The 19,393-nt window shown below is 34.2% G+C and overlaps 1 protein-coding gene across 6 annotated transcripts in view; it reads right to left on the minus strand.

Annotated features, from left to right (window-relative positions):
* The window catches only part of Fbxo38 (F-box protein 38), a 51,137-nt gene that overhangs the window by 15,545 nt on the left and 16,199 nt on the right, over window positions 1-19,393 (minus strand). For all 6 annotated transcript variants that reach the window (XM_046460157.2, XM_046460156.2, XM_046460153.2 and 3 more), the window contains exons 4-13: window positions 17,986-18,149; window positions 17,676-17,841; window positions 14,756-14,893; window positions 13,441-13,578; window positions 10,810-10,903; window positions 9,801-9,931; window positions 6,141-6,311; window positions 4,378-4,520; window positions 3,202-3,415; window positions 412-531 (exon numbers count right to left, since the gene is read on the minus strand). In XM_046460157.2, coding sequence (XP_046316113.1) covers window positions 412-531; window positions 3,202-3,415; window positions 4,378-4,520; window positions 6,141-6,311; window positions 9,801-9,931; window positions 10,810-10,903; window positions 13,441-13,578; window positions 14,756-14,893; window positions 17,676-17,841; window positions 17,986-18,149 — 1,479 coding nt within the window. The remainder of the gene's footprint in view (window positions 1-411; window positions 532-3,201; window positions 3,416-4,377; window positions 4,521-6,140; window positions 6,312-9,800; window positions 9,932-10,809; window positions 10,904-13,440; window positions 13,579-14,755; window positions 14,894-17,675; window positions 17,842-17,985; window positions 18,150-19,393) is intronic.

Raw genomic sequence — 19,393 nt, forward strand, 5'->3', positions numbered from 1 at the left:
CAGTCACCCACTAACAGAGAGAAGATTTTGATCTATTTACTAAGCCAGGTCAAACTCACGTCTGCTCTTCTTCCCCACTGAAATGAGGAGAGTATAAGCAAAAAATTTAACCAGGTTGTTTGTTTTTCCATTAACTATCCAAGTGATTTCTTTTTTAATACACATGTACACACATAATGAGTGCAACTACACATATTTGTTGCTGCAATTAAAAATAATAAAAAAAATATTTGGTAAGAGATACATACATGCAGTGAGGAGGATGCCAAAGTTATAGGCCTCTATCACAAAACAACAATACACTAGAAGCTGTAAAGGCAGAAAACAACCATTCTTGGAGTTTCTTGTTCTTCATTACAATCTAGGCTCCAGGTTTCAGGATGACAGGTGAAGAGTCATATGATTGATTACCTGCTTGCTCCTCATCGACATCTACAGGGATGACTGCCTGATTGTGAGCAGGTGTATCATTTCCACTCTCAGCCACCACCTCTCCATCTTCTTGCACCATGTCTTCCATCTCATTCAATGCTTAAATAAAGAGAGTCAAAATAAATGCCAAAAGGAACATAAAAAAAGCACAATGGCAGGCAAAACTGTGGCAGCTGTGAGGACTCAACAGCGTCATTGATCATTAGTCCACTCTGGAAAAAGAGCCTATAACTATGCTTTAATATAGACATATTAACAACAAGTTCCGATAATTTATAGAAGAGGAAATCATAGACGAAAAAAGATCACTTGGTGAAGGAAGTACACCACTGGAAATTGAAAGTAGGAAGAAAGTGGCACAGTTAAAAAGAAAGTACCAATGTTGCTCCCAGAAGATGTTACCAAGTATAGCTGTTTGATCTGTCCCTTCTAAGCCATTTGCTTGAAGATGGTGGAAGCCAGCTATTAGAAGACCTATGATCGCCTTATAAGCAACGAATCTCATGGTATCTGCCAGCTATATCAGGATATACTGTGCAGGAAAGCTCAAATTGTACCTTCCTCTTCCTCCTTTTTAGAGGTTAAGTTATCATTTATTGGCTAATATGTAATGAGGATTATTAATATACTAAGTACCTTTTTAAACATTTTAACATCATTTAAATGGTTGATGTGCTTCAAAGTCTTCAATATTATTCTCACTGGCAATCAACAAATAAGAACATGTGATTTTATTCTCCTTATTCTACAGTGTAAATTTCATGAAAATTTCAGACATCATTTATTATACCTTCTTAAGGTAAAAATGGTCACTTTCCAAAGGATTGTAAATAAAATGGCACTTGGCTTCATCAGCTTTTTACAAAATTAAATCCTAACCTTTTCAGTCAATATTCCAGACACTCTATCTAGTCCCTTCTTCCCAAGCACCTGACTGATCTCAATTTGAGTCAGGACAATACCAGTGCTAATCCTTCATATTTAATATGTGATTTCAAAATAAAAGGTACCCTGAATTCTGTACTGAAAAAAAAAAAAAAAAACAAACCTATGGCCTTGTAACTTCCCAGTGTAAATGCCCAATACATACCCTCTAAACACAACTAGGTTTACAAGATTGGGTAGTTCTGCATTTTATCTGCTGTAATAGCTTCCAAGAATGGGCTATGCTGTCAAAAGTTCCGATCTTTATGTGTACCTTGTCTAATGACATTTGGAACAAAAGGACAATATCTGACTTCACATCCTCTTCTCTCATCACTAGTACCTGCTGGCTCTGCACTTTTGTTATCTTTTGGGGTGAGTGCCAGGGGAGAGATTTAACCCCAAGTTTGAAATGTTAAGAGAACTCATGTGGAAAGAAGAAAATATGAAAGTAGACACAGCTGCATTTAGTTAATATAGAAAGGTCAAGCCTGGAAATGAACATGTAAAATGTAACAGCAAAAAGTTGGCACAAATGCCATGAATCTAACAGAAAACATGTAAAGGAAAAAAAAAGAGATCAAAGGGCTGGGGATGTGGCTCAGTGGTAGAGTGCTCACCTAGCATGCATGAGGCACTGGGTTAGATGCTCAGCACCACATAAAAATAAAATAAATACATTGTGTCCACCTAAAACTGAAAAATAAATATTAAAAATAAAAAGATCAAGGTCAAGAGTGTAATAGAGAAGGTGGTGCAAACAAAGGAAAGACATGTCAAATCAAGTAGGGTAAAATCATAAAAATAGTTCCAAAGCTGCCAAGAGACAAAAGCATCTCAAGGTAGAAGTAGGCAACAATGTGCAATACTGCTCAGATGCCAAACAAAATAAAAGTAGAGAAATGACCACCAGATTTGATACAACAGTAGTGGTGACTCTGATAAGAGCCAAAACAGTTCTATAGAGAAAATGTAAAGAGAAATAAATGGCTTAAGACAATGCCTATCGGTGAGTCTTTGGTCAGGACTAGTACATTCACAGTTTGCCTTCATTACATAAGCAGTTACCTAACATTAGGGAATCCTGTATCTCATTAATTATTGGGTCTACCACAGTTTACAAAGGGGTAACAACAAAAAGATGTCTAGAAAAAATTCCTTTTTGAATTCTTATGGGTCAACTGGGAAATAGAAATAGCTGTTAAGGAAATAATCTCACTCGATGCTCACTCACCAATAGAGGGGCAAGATGGAGCCTGTTAACACATGGGTTGGAATGCAACAGATGTTCAGTAAATATTTAAAAAGTTTCAATTTCAATTTCAATTACATAATTGAAACCCAATAAGTCTTTATTAGCTAAAGTACTTAATTTGCTAGGTGGTAGTGACCACTTATTGATTAAAGGTATGTGAAAGATGCCAATTTATCTAGCACACATAGTTATTTATTTTTTTGAGTTCTCAGAATATCCAAAAATGTCTTCTACATTTATGCTAAATGTACTTATCCATTGGTCAGGGAGATATTAAAGAGAGGCTCCTTTGCCTAAATATTGAAAGTTTTATCTTAGTTAAACCAAGCATAAAATGCTATCAGTATATCCTAACCCCTATGGCACCAACCAGTCCTTCCCATTCTGTTAGTATTCTCTTAGATTCTGAAGATAGGGCCAGATTTGAAAACAGATAAATAGAAAAAATTCAACCTCCACCACCCATCTTCCTTATTAGCTAGCTCCCCTCAATGTGGAAAGTGACAAATTGAAACAGGGGATAAAAAGGAAAGGGATGGAGTCAAAGGAAAAATCATTTCTATCTGAAGCTCACAAAAGATCTGGGTTACCGTCGGCTGCAAACTGCTGCTCCCCCGGCTGCAGGTCTTGCCGAAAATCATTCTCCTCATCGGAGTCATCTGGGTGATGGTGATTATTGTCATGGATGTTGGCATTGTTGTTTTGGGCATTATTATCATTGTCATTATTGGAGTTCTGGTTGCTAACAAGGGCTGAGGAAACCCCAATTCCTGTGCCTGCACTCAGACCAACTCGAGCACAGCCCTAAGGCAAAACCAAACCACATGTTTATCAATTTGGGTTAATATACAACACTTCACTTCTAATATGCCTTCATTTCATCTTTATGTAAGTACTAGCATTTAGGTAGCATTCATTTATGAAATGCTTTCACATATGCATAAAAGACCTCATTTAAGGCTCACAACACTTCAAACAAGATAAAGCATTCCTAGACTGATTGAAAGGACAAGGTACACAATGGGACATTTGTACTATAGCCTAGGAGCGGAGCAGTTAAATGGTAGAGCATTCTGACTTCAAATCTTGAGTTTCCCCCACTGTACTGCACTGTTTCAATAGCAGAACTGTAACCATTAGTAACTGACAGGGGAGAACAGAATTTGTTGGAGGATTATGTTTATATTACTGTGAAAAGTATAGAGTTCTGTTAAGCAGTTTTAAAATAACAACTGAGCAACTTCAGATTTCCCAGGATATGAAACTTAATAGAAGAGATAGCAGCAAAGTAAAACATTTCCAAAATAAGTTCTTAATCCTTTAGACTTTGCATTCTTGATTTAATCTCCCAACAAATACCTCTAAGTAATAAAACCTATCTTAGCCTAAATTTCTAGCCTCTCTTTACCTTTAGTTCATACAACTGATAGAAATAGCTTACACTGATTTTTTTTCTTTCCTTTCTCCAGACACACTTAATATTCAACGAGAAGAACAGTAATAGGCCATAGATTATTATAAATTTTATGCCTTCTTTGAGGCTGACAGTGAAAAGTAACAACAGAAGGGCATTTTATTAAAAAGGTTTAAAAGAAAAATTCACAAGTTATTCTATTTTTTTCCTTGAGTATTAAAATAAATACATAAAAACCCTTAATTTAAAAGATGCTTATTTGGGGGCTGAGGTTATGGCTCAGTGATAGAGCACTGAGGCACGGGGCTCGATTAACAACAAAAAGAAAAAAAAAATTTAAAAAGGTGCTTACTTTGGGTGGTTCACGAAACATTTGGTCTAGTGAAATAAATTCCAGGCTAGGCAACAATTCAATAAATTGGCCAAAGGAGTCCAGCTTCAAAGCATGGCACCGGACAAGGTTGATATCAACCAATCGAGTCCATCTTGAGTGGTCTGTTGAAGAAATGACAGGACAAGAGAGAATTTAAGTAACTTTTCCCATTATTGATGAATTTTGTGAGAGGTCACAAAGACTTTCAAATTCTTTTCCAACTTTTCCCTTATTTCATGATCCCTAAAATACGAGAACTCTATTATCATGATGTTCCTGCACCTAATTCTGTTTTGAGAACTTGATGGCCTGGTAAGTATTAACTTGAAGCCAAGTCAACCCCAATTTAATTGTGACCCACTTAACAATCTACATGCATTTCAACGATAGGACACTAAAGGACACTAAATAAGGAAATCATGGCACATTTGTTTAACAGAATATCATGCAGCTATTTCTAAAGACTGAAAAAGAGCTGAAAATGCTTGCTCATATGGATAGCTCTCTGAATTATACTTAATGCAAAAAATAAGGTAGAGGACAATGTATACATAGTAAGATCCTTTTGTATACATAAGTCATTTTCTAAAACTTTACACATATAGGCTGTAATATGTACAACCTAACTTGCCCAGAAGCATATATAAGAAACTGTTGATGACGGTTACCTTGAGAAGAGGTGACTTTTCATTTTGTACCTTTCTGTACTGTTTGAAATTTATCAAGTGCATATATTACTTTTATTTTTTAAGTGTTAACAGAAGTTCTGAGTGATGGGATTATAGGCCATTTTTTTTGTTTTGTTTTCTTCTTTATACTCTTCTGTATTTAAGAAAACAAACAAACCAAAAACCCAATAAATGTTATTTTTTTAAAGTGATCTATACTTGCTATATCCTAAAGTTCATATTCCCAATAACTTCTTGGTCCAGCTGGGCCATTGACAGAATTTAACTTCTGGCAGGTGCATACAAGTTGTTCTAGTGAACACTCTCTGAAGAGGCCACCCCAAAACAGGCTTGACAGTAGCTTTGTGAGAAGACTCAGATCCCTGCAAGGTGACTGACTCCACAGAAGAGGAGGAGGCTTTTTTCTAAGTGTCAGTGAGGTACTTTGTTTGCTTAAAGTTGATTTCACAAGAAAAACTTTCTCTAGCTCTAAATTTATTTAAAGGTTTGTGAATTTAGGTATTTAAGAAGGGCATCTAAAATAACAAGTAGTAGCATACTTTCAGAAAGGAAAATGAATTCCTGCCATCAGAAAAAAATATATGGAAAAGTCACTCTTCTGCAGACAGGGGAGCAGAGGTCTGAAATAAGAATAGGATTTCTACTCAACAAAAAATTTGACCTCAGGTTGATGATGTCACCTAATTATAGTTTTTAGCTATACACACCTACTTTGTCCTTTCAAATGATGTGCCATTTTGAAAGTAATTTAGAGAAAAAAAACTATAACATCCTAGGTTATCATTTGTAACTTTACTTTTATGTGTGTCAACCAAAGAAGTGCATTTAAAGATTAGGTAACTTGAATTTATAACCTGAACAGTGCAAATTTCAAGGAAAAGAACTTAGAAAGTTTAAAGAAGCATTGAATATATTTGCAACTCAATTATCAAAGGTTCCCAGATCTTGAATATATAATTCATATAAATTTTTTACATTAGGAATATAATCATAAAGAGAATAAAGTCACATATTATTTCACTTATCAATATAGCATTTCTAAGCCTACAGTACCTGAGATCCAATTGAATGGGTTATGTAGATGAGGGCAATTGTAAATTGCCAGATACTTGATACAGGAAAACACTTCATTGACTGCCTTCATCCCTATATCAGTGATGATGCCAGGATTTTCTACCACATCAGCCAAACCATATTTCACCAAATCTGCATTAGCCATTCTGCCTAGAGAGAGAGAAATTTCAGAGAAAGTTAAAATTCTTGAAAATGTCATGGACTGCTGCTAGTTTTGTATCTCAGCCTTCAGTGTGACTGGTCTCCATCATTCTGTTTCATACTTTCATCATCAGGTTTGGATTCAGGTATAACTTTAAATTAGCTATTCTGAGCATATGGTAGCCTTTCTTATACGAAACAAGAATTTAGATTTTACAATTCAAGGGTAGGTAGTTAAAAAAAAATCTTAAATTGTTTAGAAGACAAACAGAGCAAAAATTCTTAAAGTACAACTGTATTGGTTCATACCATTGTGAAGTTTTAAGTTTTATTGTAACAAGGGAAATAAAGTCCTAAAACTGAAATTCCCTCAAATTGTAAGAATTATGTTTGTGGAATGTGGTGAATACATGTGTTGAGAAGGAAAAACTCTTGAGAATTTGGTTTCAGTTTAAGAGCCCACAGCACTGTTAGTAAACATCTACATATTCCCTGAAGTGGACTTCTAACTCAGGACACATTTCTGGGCTCTAGTTACTATGGTCTGAGTCACAAACAAGCAGGGGCGGGTGTAAATAAAAAAAGATTCTCCATCCTAGATCATACCACTTGTAATCACACCTCATGCCTTGCCTTTTTATCACCATTTCTTCCATCTGCCTTCTTTTCACTCTCTAAGATGGCTCACATGACTTGAGAGCTCCTTGAAGGACAAATGGGACTGTTTAGTTAGTTCAGTTATATCTTCAGTGTTCAACACTGTGCTGGGGATCTAAGAGCTGAATAAATGCTTCCCCAAGTCCTTATGGTCAACTGACTCTCAGCCCAAAGAAAACTCTTGCAGTGGTGAAGCCACTTTGAGTATTAAAAAACGGTTTATACCTTTTGCTTGGAATATGCTTTACTCCAAACTCAGGAATGCCTATTTTGCTTTCATACAGTTTACATTCTCTCCTACTAGTGGCCAACTTTGGTATCTGCTGGCATTTCTTAAAAATTTCACTTTAATCCATTCTTTGTAATTTAGTCAAACATTAACCTCCTCATAAGGATCTTATTCCTACCCTTTAGACTTGAAATAAAATTTACCTTTTTCCTTAAGATGGCGTAAATCTTGAACAGACACTGTTCCCAACTAGTATGTACATAAATGCTACAACCTAACAAGACATGTCACGCCTTCAGTCCTTTACCATTACCACCCTCTCCTACTCATGAGGTTTCCTGCTTACCACAATTCCTCCAAATCCTAATAATACTACCTGCAATTCATTTATGTTTTTTCTTCTCTCTCTCCAGCTCAAAAGGACAGCTAAAAGTAAAAGCTACACTTACTAAATATGGCCTAGGCGGCAGATTGTTGTAAACGTATATACCATTTTTTTTCATTAATTTCTCAGAGCTACTCTTATATCCCATTTTAAAAATGAAAAAAAACATGGATTTAAGTAACTTGATGAGGTCCCATGATTAATAACTGGCAGGTCCTAATTCCATCTGTCTTCCAGCCCTAGGACTCAAGATAATGTTCCTTCGTAAGTATTTACTGAGTTTTACATCCTTATCATCTTCATATGGAGCTCTGAGTTAATAAACCCATGTAAACAAAGAACCTTCTCTACTATTCATCTTTGGGTCAATGATTTTTCTCCCACACCATCATCAGGATCTCAACCCATGTCAGCAAGTCACCTATCCCAGCCATTTCTCTTTATTACTGATACACAGCATTCCCTTTTCTTGTCATTCATACATGTTAGGGGAGAAAGGTGAGATTTTTAGATTTTTGTCAGAGACAGTGGCTCAGGGTTTACAGAGGCTACAATGCCCTGCACCCCTTGAAGAGATGTTTCAAAAAATTATCGAGAAGGGGAAGATGAAGTAAATGAGAATGGGTGAGCTCTGACCTCTTCTCCAGTAACTATCTGAAACAGAGAACCCTAGGCATTCTTTGGTAGAACAGAAGTCAGCAGGTACATGGAAGAAAGAGCTGAACTGTAGTGAGGAAGAAGAAAATGGCTTATAAAAAGGTTAACACTAAGAGACTGCTAAATATGAAAGAGATTATGAAATAAGTCTTATTGAAAAGCATTAGATAATGGTAGACAAGCAGGTAAAGTGATTTCATGCTATTAAAAATTTGTGATTAGGGGGAAAGAAACACTACAGGGAAACAACTGATTATCTGGATAATAAATATGTACCTATCTCCTGAAGCCCACACACATACCACTCAAAGATAACTCTTCAGGAGACCTATAGGTGGCCACCCTGAGGGTACAAAATTTTTCAAGTTTTGAGCTTTTGAAAAAACAGAAAACAAATTTTACAGAATTATTAATGCCTAAGTTAATTTGTAAGTTACTTCACAGATACTGTGAAAATATAGGGAATACTACCTACATTGTTCATAAACAAAAGTACTTCATATCAAATACATAAATTTTTTATGAAACTGCTCTTAGCATTTTAAAGCTGTTTTGGAAAAGGCTGATGCTTTCAAAGCTACACAGATTTAATGTGATTCCTGTATTAAATTGGCTACAAAAGGATAACAGGATGTTTTTAAATAATCTGCAAATAAACTAATGAGAACTGCCACATTGAAACAACCAAATGACAAAAAAGCCAAACCAAAACAGAAAAAGAAAGGAAAAAACACCTCGAACTACTACTTTGATATATATTACAAGTAAAAAATGAGAAGTCATGTTTTTGATCTGCACTGTCCTGATCAGAGAAATTAAGCCTTCTTATGTTCTTCTATAATGCAATAGATTAAAAGAAAAAATACCATCTGGCATGACTGAGAGTCCAAGAATTGTTGCTAATTACATGGAGAAGAAACTAATCCTGTAAAACTAAACATATATTGGGTGGTGGAAATTTTTTTTACATGTCTTATTAATATCATATGGAAAAAAGTTTGAATAATGAATTGACTGACACACATTTGAACTCAAAGGAATGATTTCCCAACTGTAGCATACTAAAAAATGCTGTGAACAAGCAAACAGCAATTATCATTAAATGAATACTGACCATTATGTGTTCACACTATCTGGAAAATCCAGAACCACAGAAGGCTTATTATGGAAATGAAGAGTATGGGCAGGGAATGGGACCTCGTCTGAGAGGACCATCAAAAGCTTTAAGAATCGTGGCAGATCGAATTCAACAAATGGAACCAAGGATGACATTCTGTGAAAAAAATGAAGCAGAATGGAAAAGAAACTTGGGCAATAAAGTGGAGACAATATATAATCTAGATACAGATCATTTTGGTGTACTGTTAATCACCACATTTTCAATAATATGCTAACATCTGAGACAATATGGAAGAAAAATCACTGATATTTTGAGTTAAAAGTTTCTTTTTTAAGAAATTAAAGTGCCTAAGATTTTAAGTTATATCAAAAAAACTTGGCACATCCCTATTCAGATTTTCCAGTAAGTTTCCTACAGGAATCCTAGGGAATAAAGTGAGAGAAGTCTTACTCTGCAGCAAAAACTCATCTACATATCCAAGATGAAGGGTTTCAAACTGGGGAAACTCCAATTCTGCCATCTTTAAGGCAGAAAAGACACCATCTTTGGTTAGAGAGGGCTGGATCCGAACTTCATGTAACCTAGAAAGAAACGATCAAGAGATGTTTCTATTATAAGAGTACTTGCAAAGTTTAAGGGCATCTGAGGCAGTATATTACACTATACATTACACAACAATGAACTATATACTTTCTATGTGATTTCTTAAGCCTAATTACAGTAACAGTTTGCACATAGTGCTGGTATTTCTTTAACAGTTTTTTTTTTTCTTATGCTGCTAGCTGTTACTGTTCCATTTATATATAGTACTCTAGCAGACAACAATACCTACTTAAATTTAGAAACATTATACTAATATTTTAATCAATATTCCATTGATGAAAAGTGAACATGTTATAAAATGAAGAGTAGTTAATTCAAGTTAAAGGAAATATAAAATTAAAAGCAAAAGTAGATATCTGAAAAATAGAAAACAGTAAATGTAGTATAAAGTGATATAAGATGTGACTTAAAACATGAAGATTTTATTTCAAAAGCCAATTTCAAACTGATTTCTGGATAGCAGATATTATTACCAAATAAATAATTCAGAAAACCATCCTCAGATTGAGATGATGGTTCTGAGAGGGCTTCAGACACCAGAGTTTCAGAGCTAACTTCTGTTGGACTCAGGTACTTCAAGATAAGTTAACTGTTCTACTCGATATGAGACCATTACACCACACCCTCCCAGAGCTGGCTGGGTCTGGATTAACCAGTCAACAGTTCTAAAATTAAGGCTAAACTAAGGGATAATTTCAGCTAAAATTAAGGGATAATCATCTGTTATATTAATAACTTCTTATATACAAGGCATTATTACACTTCATACACAATGCATACATTCATATCCCACTACCACCAAAAACAGAAAAAAACATAATTCTAAGACAAAAAACACAAAGGGAAGGAAACACACCTACGGGCAGCAGTGATGATGAGGTAACCGAGATCTACTTCAAGAGCATTTTTGCAAGCTCCCAAAACAATAGTGTGCAAATTTCTAAAACCACCTAGTTAAAGGAGAAAAAGAACAAAATAAGCATTTCTTTTGACACAGTACTTTCAGTAAAGCTTTTGTACAAATATTACACAATAATTAATCATTTTTTTATATTCAAATTAGTATCTCAACATAAATTACAACTTTGTTCCCTAAAAAGAAATGAAAACATACTCATTCTAAGAAGATACATCTGAAAACTGATGGCATCTGAAAACTCCAAATAATTTAAACTGAGTAAGAATTTTAAGAAACCTACAAGCTCATGAGGTAAGAAGTAACTTTGACATTTTCTGTTTGAATTTTCAATATCTAATATATCAAGGAATAAGACCCCTTCAACTGTTTTTCATGTTTTTAAAACGTATCAACATACCAAAAAAAAAAAAAAAAAAAAAAAGGGGGAGGGGGTGGGTTGGGAACACAAATTATTGTGTAGCTCAATGATTTATCTATTTTGAACTCTTATAAATAAAATCAGCAAGTATGTACACTTTTTGGTCTGGTTTCTTTAACTAAATATTTTGTTCATGAAAGTTATCTCTTGCCAGTAGCTATGGGTTAATTCACTAGTATCGCTGCATAGTATTCTATGGCCATATTGTAATTACCCATTTTACTGCTACAAGGAATTTGAGTTGTTAGGAACAGTGGTTCTAAGAACAATCTTGTAAATATCTTCTGATGAACAAGTGAATACATTTCTGTTGGGTTTAAAGCCAGGAATACAACTGTTGTTATGTGTATGATCAATGTTACTAGAAATTGCCAAACAGTATATGTTATAAAGTAGCTGTATCAATTTACACTTTCATCAGCTATATATGAAAGGCCCTGTTACAGTAACAATACTACTTTTCTTTTTTTTTTTTTTAGTGTGAGCTACATTGTGGTTTTAATTTGCATTTCTCTAACTTTCAGTGTAATTTACCACTTTTTCATGTTTACAGATAGATTCAGTGTAAAGGATTTTCTACTCAAGTCTTTTCTCATTTCTTTCCTATTGAGCTACTCACCTTTTTCTTATTAATTTCAGGACTTCCTTATTTATTCTCAATACAAATCCATTATCTGTGCTCTGTATTGTGATAAGCTTTTCCCAATAGATAGCTTAAATCATGCCTTTGATACAAAAAAATTTTAATCTAAATTTGGTCCAGATCAACTTTCTTTTAATGGTATGTGCTTTGTGGTATCCTGTTTAAAGAAATCTTTGCCTACTGAAGTTAAGTATGACACTCTAAAAAATATAAGTTTTGGCTTTTCACATTCAGTTCTATGATCTATATGGAATTACAGAAGTACCAACTTCCTGGGCAAATAAGAGGGAAGGTCATCCTCAAATACTAACTAGAAGTATACTTCTCTTTCAGAAGCTTTATATATAAGCTCAGCTTTTGACATCTCTCTCCGGGACTTTTCTCTAGTGAATGGACTATGGACTTCTTTTCCCTTCTGAATTTTACCCTAATAATTTTAACCATGAATAAAAATAATGCTGTTGGTCTGAAGGGAACCTATTCCATTCCTTTAACTCAATGAAACTAAGTATACTTATACTGGACTTTATTAAGTGACTGAATGTCTATGCATGTAATATTTTTAGAGGTATTAATTAATATTTTTAGAGGTATTAACTACAATGTGTATTTGTTACCAACAGTGCTTGAGGACTTTCCATTTTATTTTAGATATTTGAAGTTTTAGTTTCTAATTATATATCTATCCAGAAAAATCTCTTTCTCTTGCAATGATATGATTAGCATAAAGCATTTCTGTTACTTATCATTATTTAGCTGCAGTTAAGGGATCTAAAGAGTGAATTTTTTTCTTTTAAAAGCCATCATATACTAGAGCCAGGTTTTTATTTGTGTTCTAATGTTCTGTACAATGTTTACCATAAAACCAAGTGTCTCAGTAGTATGCTTTCTGAATGTGCATCTTGTTTGAGGTGATCTTCCCTACACTGAAAAAATAAACATATAAATGCTGTATATTTTTTTCTAACAATCAAAAAAAATCATATAATGGATGGATCTGATAATATCCAATGATAGGCATGGAAGCATTTTACATATCATAAAGTACTAAAAAAAAAATGGACATCAACATCATTAATGTCCAAGTACTTTTGTAGGCCTAGGGTGTCCAACTCATAAAATATCTCTCATAACCAAAGAGCACAAGAACCCCTGTCAACATTTCTTTTTTTTTTTTTCAGGTGGCCTGTCAACATTTCTAAGAAAATATTCCATATTTTCAATATTCTAAGAAAATATAACTGGAGATATATTAACTAAATAATAAGTAATAACAAGTCAAAAAACATGCCCTTTCACTCTAATGTTTGAGAAAGCTGAATATGCATTAAAAAGAAATGAACATTAGCCAATGCTTGTAGACATGTATTCTCCATCAAATACACCAGAAAGTGCAATTAGTGACAAGTATTTTCTTTCCAAAAGACTTGTAAGAGAAGCTTTAAAAAAAAAAAAAAAAAAGCAAAATTCATTTTTAAAATATTGAGTAACTAAAGAAAACGAATACCTGATCTCCAACTGTCTTCAACTACATGTTGGATAAGACCTCCAAGGAAAGGAACTCGAACCATTTCTAAGTGTTCCAAGTTTCGGGCAGATGCTAAGCCTGTTACTAAAGGGACATATTTCAAGGAATTTGTGGGCCCTAGAAACAAACAAATGAACTTATAAATTCTATGTCTTAAAACGAAAGCCAAACTGTTGGCTCTCTGCAATCTTAGTTCTTATTACAAAGTCAATCTGTTAAAAATATTTATTAAGCATTAAGATTTTCAGTAACAATGGAGATATATGCAGTAGTTCTTGTGAATACCCCAAATTCTGAATAATTTTGAGCTCAAAATAACAAAGAGGAAGGAACCAAGATGAAAATTTGATCCTTCCCTCAAGTAAACAGCTCAACCATTTAAATATTTCTTCATGTGACTAGTTTTAAATTAGGTACTATGGAAGACCACAAAAGACATGGTCCTGTCCATCAAAGGGCCTGAAATTGACAGAGAAATAGAACATGAAAATTACAAAAGTACAAAAAGCAGAAAATATCAAGTCCCAGAATAAGATCCGCTACATTTCATTAAAAAAAAAAAGAAGAAGAAGAAGAAGAAGAAGAATGGGGAGAAAATTAGGCTGGAAAAGACAAACCCTGAAGGATATATGTAAGTAAAGAAGAAGTATATGCTTCAGGTTTGAAAAAAAAATAATATAGTATAAAGAAAGACACTGAGGTGAAAGTTATACGGTTGGGTCAGATAACGAACAGGCATTGAAAGCTGTACAGTTGTGTTGGACAGTGAATAGGCAGATATGACCAGAAAGGAAGTTATGTAAAAGCAGTTAGAAATAAGGATATCAAAAGGGGCCTTAATTATTATGAACTTTGAAGCACAGTAATAACCACTTGATATTCTAGGGCACTAGGGACACTACAGGATTCTCTTCAGGTAATATAAAAACAAGGCTTAAAGTAGACTAGGTTACACAGTTCTTTACATGCAGATGATTGGGAACCAGAGAGAGAGACGAAGCGAGCAGATTGAAATTATTAAAATAAAACAGCAAATGTAAAAAGTGCTTATAAGGTATACACAGAGATAGTCTGCCTTTTTTGCTGCTGTTTTCTCTCTTGGTTTTTGCTAAAATCAAACACAAATCTTGTCTCTAATGTAGTTAAAATAAGAAATACATTTATCTCCAGAAGATGAATAATAAAACAAACAGTAACAGCATCATATAATTTTATAACAAATATAGCTATGAATTGCGATAGAATGTTTTTAGAATAGCATATGTTTAATTTTACCATAACTGTGTATCATTACCTGCACAGTTCCTCATGACAAAAGTTCTTAAGCTGATGCAAAGAAAGTCTTTAAACGGCTGTGGTTTAGTGAGTCTTACCCACTTCATATAAAGATGCCTTAGCATTGGGATACAAGGAATTTCAGGAACATTCACCCCTAAAGCACATATACAAAAAAAAAAATAAACAAGAAAAATCACAAAAATACTTGGTACTCTGTACATAAGTTTGAGGGTTTTTTAAATTAAATATTTATTTTTTAGTTGTAGTTGGACACAATACCTTTATTTTATTTATTTATTTTTATGTGGTGCTAAGGATCAAACCCAGGGCCTCACATGTGCTAGGCAAGCACTCTACCACTGAGCCACAACCCCAGCACTAAGTTTATTTTCAAAGCAACAATTTATCCTTCAAAGGGATCTTTATCAGAACAAATAACATAATTAAAGTCCATCAAATGTGGCTTACTTAAAAACAGCTTGTAAAGAAAAAATTTACACAAACCATAAACAAATTTCTTTATTAACTTTTTAGAAAGACAGAATTTTAAAAGTATTGTCATATTTAATATATGCAAATCTTTCTCATAACCCTATAATTCTTCCAAGACATGATTATCCAGAAGATAAAAAATGAAAGTAGGTTACTGAAAGCAAAATTGTGAAGATGGAAATGAAACACACTAATTTACATGTTATACAACTATCAATACCTAAACTGCCCCACCAGTAAAAAAACTAAATTTCTCAGCACAAGGTCTAGCTAGCTAGGTTTAAATATTACATTTCTAGAAGAGGGCCAATACAAAGCTTGAAAATTCATTTCTACATATAAGAATCTTAAGAATTTGTAAATAATGTGGTTGAACAATGCATGGCTCTGGGAAAGTGAGAAATCTAACAGTGTTTTATTTAATATTTCAAATTGACAAGGGTATTTTATGCCTCTGATCAATGAGTTCCTTAACATCAGAATCACACCCACACAGGATTATATTTAGGAAAAAGAGAAGTATAAAACAGGAGAGAAATTCAGAAGATATGAAAGAAAAAAGGATCAATTACTTGTAAATCCTAAATGAGGAGAAGCAACTGAGGAACTTGCCTGAAGTGTCTAAACCCCGTAGGATACAGAAAAGCCCAGGAACAAGTCTGTGACACAAATCCAAGGATTTAGGATTAAATGGCATTTAATAAATAGTACGTGGCAGAACCAGCTTGATAAAACTTTCAAATTTGAGATGTAAAAGCCTTGTTAAGAAGAATTAGAAGAAGCAAAATTAGGAATACTTGAATGGTGTGGTTCTTGAAAAAGCTGACCTGTACAGAATGTTCCCACCTACCAGGATTACTTTTTAACCAAGTCCCTTTAAAACAACATGACTTTAGCTTTAACTGTATATATATGGTCACAGATGGGAAGTAAAACTGGGAAAGAGACCAAAGGAAGAAAAGCAGAGGAAATTAGAATCAGAATTCATAAAGTTGAGGTTAGCATCTACTAAGAAGGTAGTACACTGGCTATACTACGTAGGAAACCCAATATAGCAAAGGTTAGACAGATACCCTAGGCTTGATGCACATTATTCCCCAACCCCACTCTACAAAGGACACAGTTACCCACTTCCCATTCATGTTTATTCACTATTATATCACCATACAGTTTTAACCTGGTAAATGAATCACATGAATTAATATATTTCAAATAAAACCAAAAGTACCTATATTTGCAATATACTGAGACAGGTACTGTAAAAAATACAAAGTTACAGAAACAGTCTTTGACCTTAAGAAGTTTATATCATAAATTCAGGTATTAATATTTTATTATCTAAAAACTCAAATTCAAATTAGATATGCAAAACCCTAATCAGAATCACTCCTGGATCCCAAAACTAAAGAGCTGCTAAAGATCTTTACCCTTCTCCATAATTGTACTCCAAATGATATCTGTTACTTTCCCTTCCCATATGATCCAGTTTCAGAAATTTTAGTTCTTTGGACCATCTCCAATACCTAGAATAATGTCTGTAACAAGTTTACATTCAATATACATATAATAAATAAAATATAAATGAGATATTAAAGGTCAGGCTATATTATCAGGGATCATTCCAGATTCTTTTCAGTACTCTAACTAAGCCAAAGATGGAAAACTAAATTTCAGAAAACACCTGCCACTATTTATTTGGGTTGAAATTATGGGACTGTAATTCAAAGAATATTTAGATGGGGAATGCATAGTGTGACCAATGCAAATACAGTGCTGTTGGAAAAAGAGAAATCCATGTCCATTTTTTCAGGGAAATAGATAAATAGCAGAGTTTTCCTTTGCTTTTGGGTTGAAGAATATATGGTAATTTTCTGCTTGGAAAAGACACAGGTAATCTAATGACTACCTAGAATTTTTTATTTGTGATGTTTGTGACTTAGCTCTGTAACAAAGTAGCCACTAGCTATACTTGGCTATTTAAATTTAAATAAACTAACATAAAATAAATAAAAAATTCATTTCTTCAGTTTCACTAGAGACACTGCATACCCCCGGGACAATACAAATATAGAACAAATTTATCCTCTCCAAAACGCTATATTGTAAAGGCCTCCTCTAGAGAGCAAAACCAGGACCACAGGTAGATATTAGAGAGATCAAGAGCAGGGTTCTGGCTCTATGGCAAAAAATTTTAAAACAAAACAAAACTCTCAAAACTATTCAAAAGATCTTTAAAAAGGGGACAGATCACTTATGGAGTAGTATTCCTCCCAAAGGATCTTCAATGTGAAATTTGAATTTTTGTACAAGTCTCACAAGCATTTCATTTGCCATCATCAATCAAGAAAGCCAACTCTAAAATTCTCATTATTTCCTTTCAATGAGTATTCAGTTACAAGGAATTTCAAAGAGTTACAAATGATCCATGAATTATAAGTACTCACCAACTAAATGTAAAGTCTGAATTTTGGCTCCTATGGGAATTTTCAGTTTATTTTCAGGAGGAATTGGAAATGCTCCATTACGATTACGAAATTTCCCCAAAATATGAACATGCGGCATATATGTCCAAATGGATTCTACCAATTCCAGATGAGATGTTTCCACACCCTAGAAGATAAAGTCAAAGCAAGCACAAGAAATGCTTTTAATTTATAACAATACTTTTCCTTTCGTATCAAAAGACACCAACTATGCACTGGAACTTTTAGATGAAACTGCATCAACATAGAATGTTTGACCAGATATACTCACCACCAAGTTTGGGCATGCCTGTAAGGCTTCTAGAACTCCTGGAATGCTAAAAGCCTCATGGCCCCTTACTCTTCGCCTCTCAAGGTACCGAGGATGAAGGCCATATAGCTGTTCAACGTCTGGCATCTTCTTCAAAAGTGTTAGAAAACTGGAATCTGTGAATCCTGAGAAATTAGGAAATATTTAGGGTCAGGTTCATCTTTCTGTTCATAAATATTTATTAGGCGATTAAATTTTTATTAAAAAAAAAAAACTTTTACAAAAGGTTTTAACATTTTCCTAAGGCTAACACACTAATAGTATAGCTAAATGAATGGTTACAACAGAAGATGCAATCCTAGAGTAACAGAGGGAATGTGAATGTGTCAGACAGTCCACTTAATCTGATTGAATACTTTGTAGCTGAGGCTTTCCATTTGTTGCCTATTTTATCTGTGGGTGCCTTTTCTTTTTTTTTAATTTTTGTTTTGGGGTATCAGGGATTGTACTCAGGGACACTCGACAACTGAGTCACAGCCGTAGCCCTACTTTTGTATTTTATTAGAGACTGGGTCTCACTGAGTTGCTTAGCGCCTCACTTTTGCTGAGGCTGGCTTTGAACTGGAGATCCTCCTGCCTCTGCCTTCCGAGCTGCTGGGATTACAGGCGTACGCCACCGCATGAGGCAAAGAAACCTTCGAGTAAAACTACATTTTACTCTGATGTCATGGACCTATTTGACTGGTGGAAGGAAAGGGTCCAACTATGTGATCACCACTACCCTCCTCCTTCCCCCTTCTTGCAAGGTGTTCTGGTCTGTCAAGCCCTCAGGGGTCTTCAGAACACTAAAAATATAATAAGTAGGATAAGATTCCCACCTTTAGGAAGTTCACAGTTTGAATCTAATTCCCATCTCAAACTTGATTATCTTATTTACTCTAATAATCACTATCACTCCCCTACCATTTAAGACAGTTCACTCTTTTTGTTTTCTGAAATTTTTTTAATTTATATATGACAGCAGAATGTATTACAATTCTTATTACATATATAGAGCACAATTTTCCATATCTCTGGTTGTATACATAGTATATTCACACCAATTTGTGTCTTCATATCTGTACTTTGGATAAAAAGACAGATGAAAGTTGGCTATGTGAATAAGAGTGATCCAAACTGAGAGGTTCCTGAGCTAACTAACTGGGAAGCCAGTTGTGCTTTGTAGTAGGAATCAACAATATAGGAAAAGAGAAAGGTAAGTGAAGTCCATAGCAGAAATTATTGATCAATAGGTAGGGAGACAGTGACATAATGATAATGTTTTATTATTAAGCCTTGGAAGGTGGGTGAATGCCAACTATCTACTCACTAATGATAAAAGTTTTAACTCTCAAAAATAAAATGAAGCCAGGCATGGTGGAACACACCT

The sequence above is a fragment of the Marmota monax genome, unplaced genomic scaffold (assembly GCF_021218885.2).
Source record: "Marmota monax isolate L192 unplaced genomic scaffold, Marmota_monax_Labrador192_F-V1.1 WCK01_AAM20220418_F8-fsc00006, whole genome shotgun sequence".
NCBI lineage: Eukaryota > Metazoa > Chordata > Mammalia > Rodentia > Sciuridae > Marmota > Marmota monax.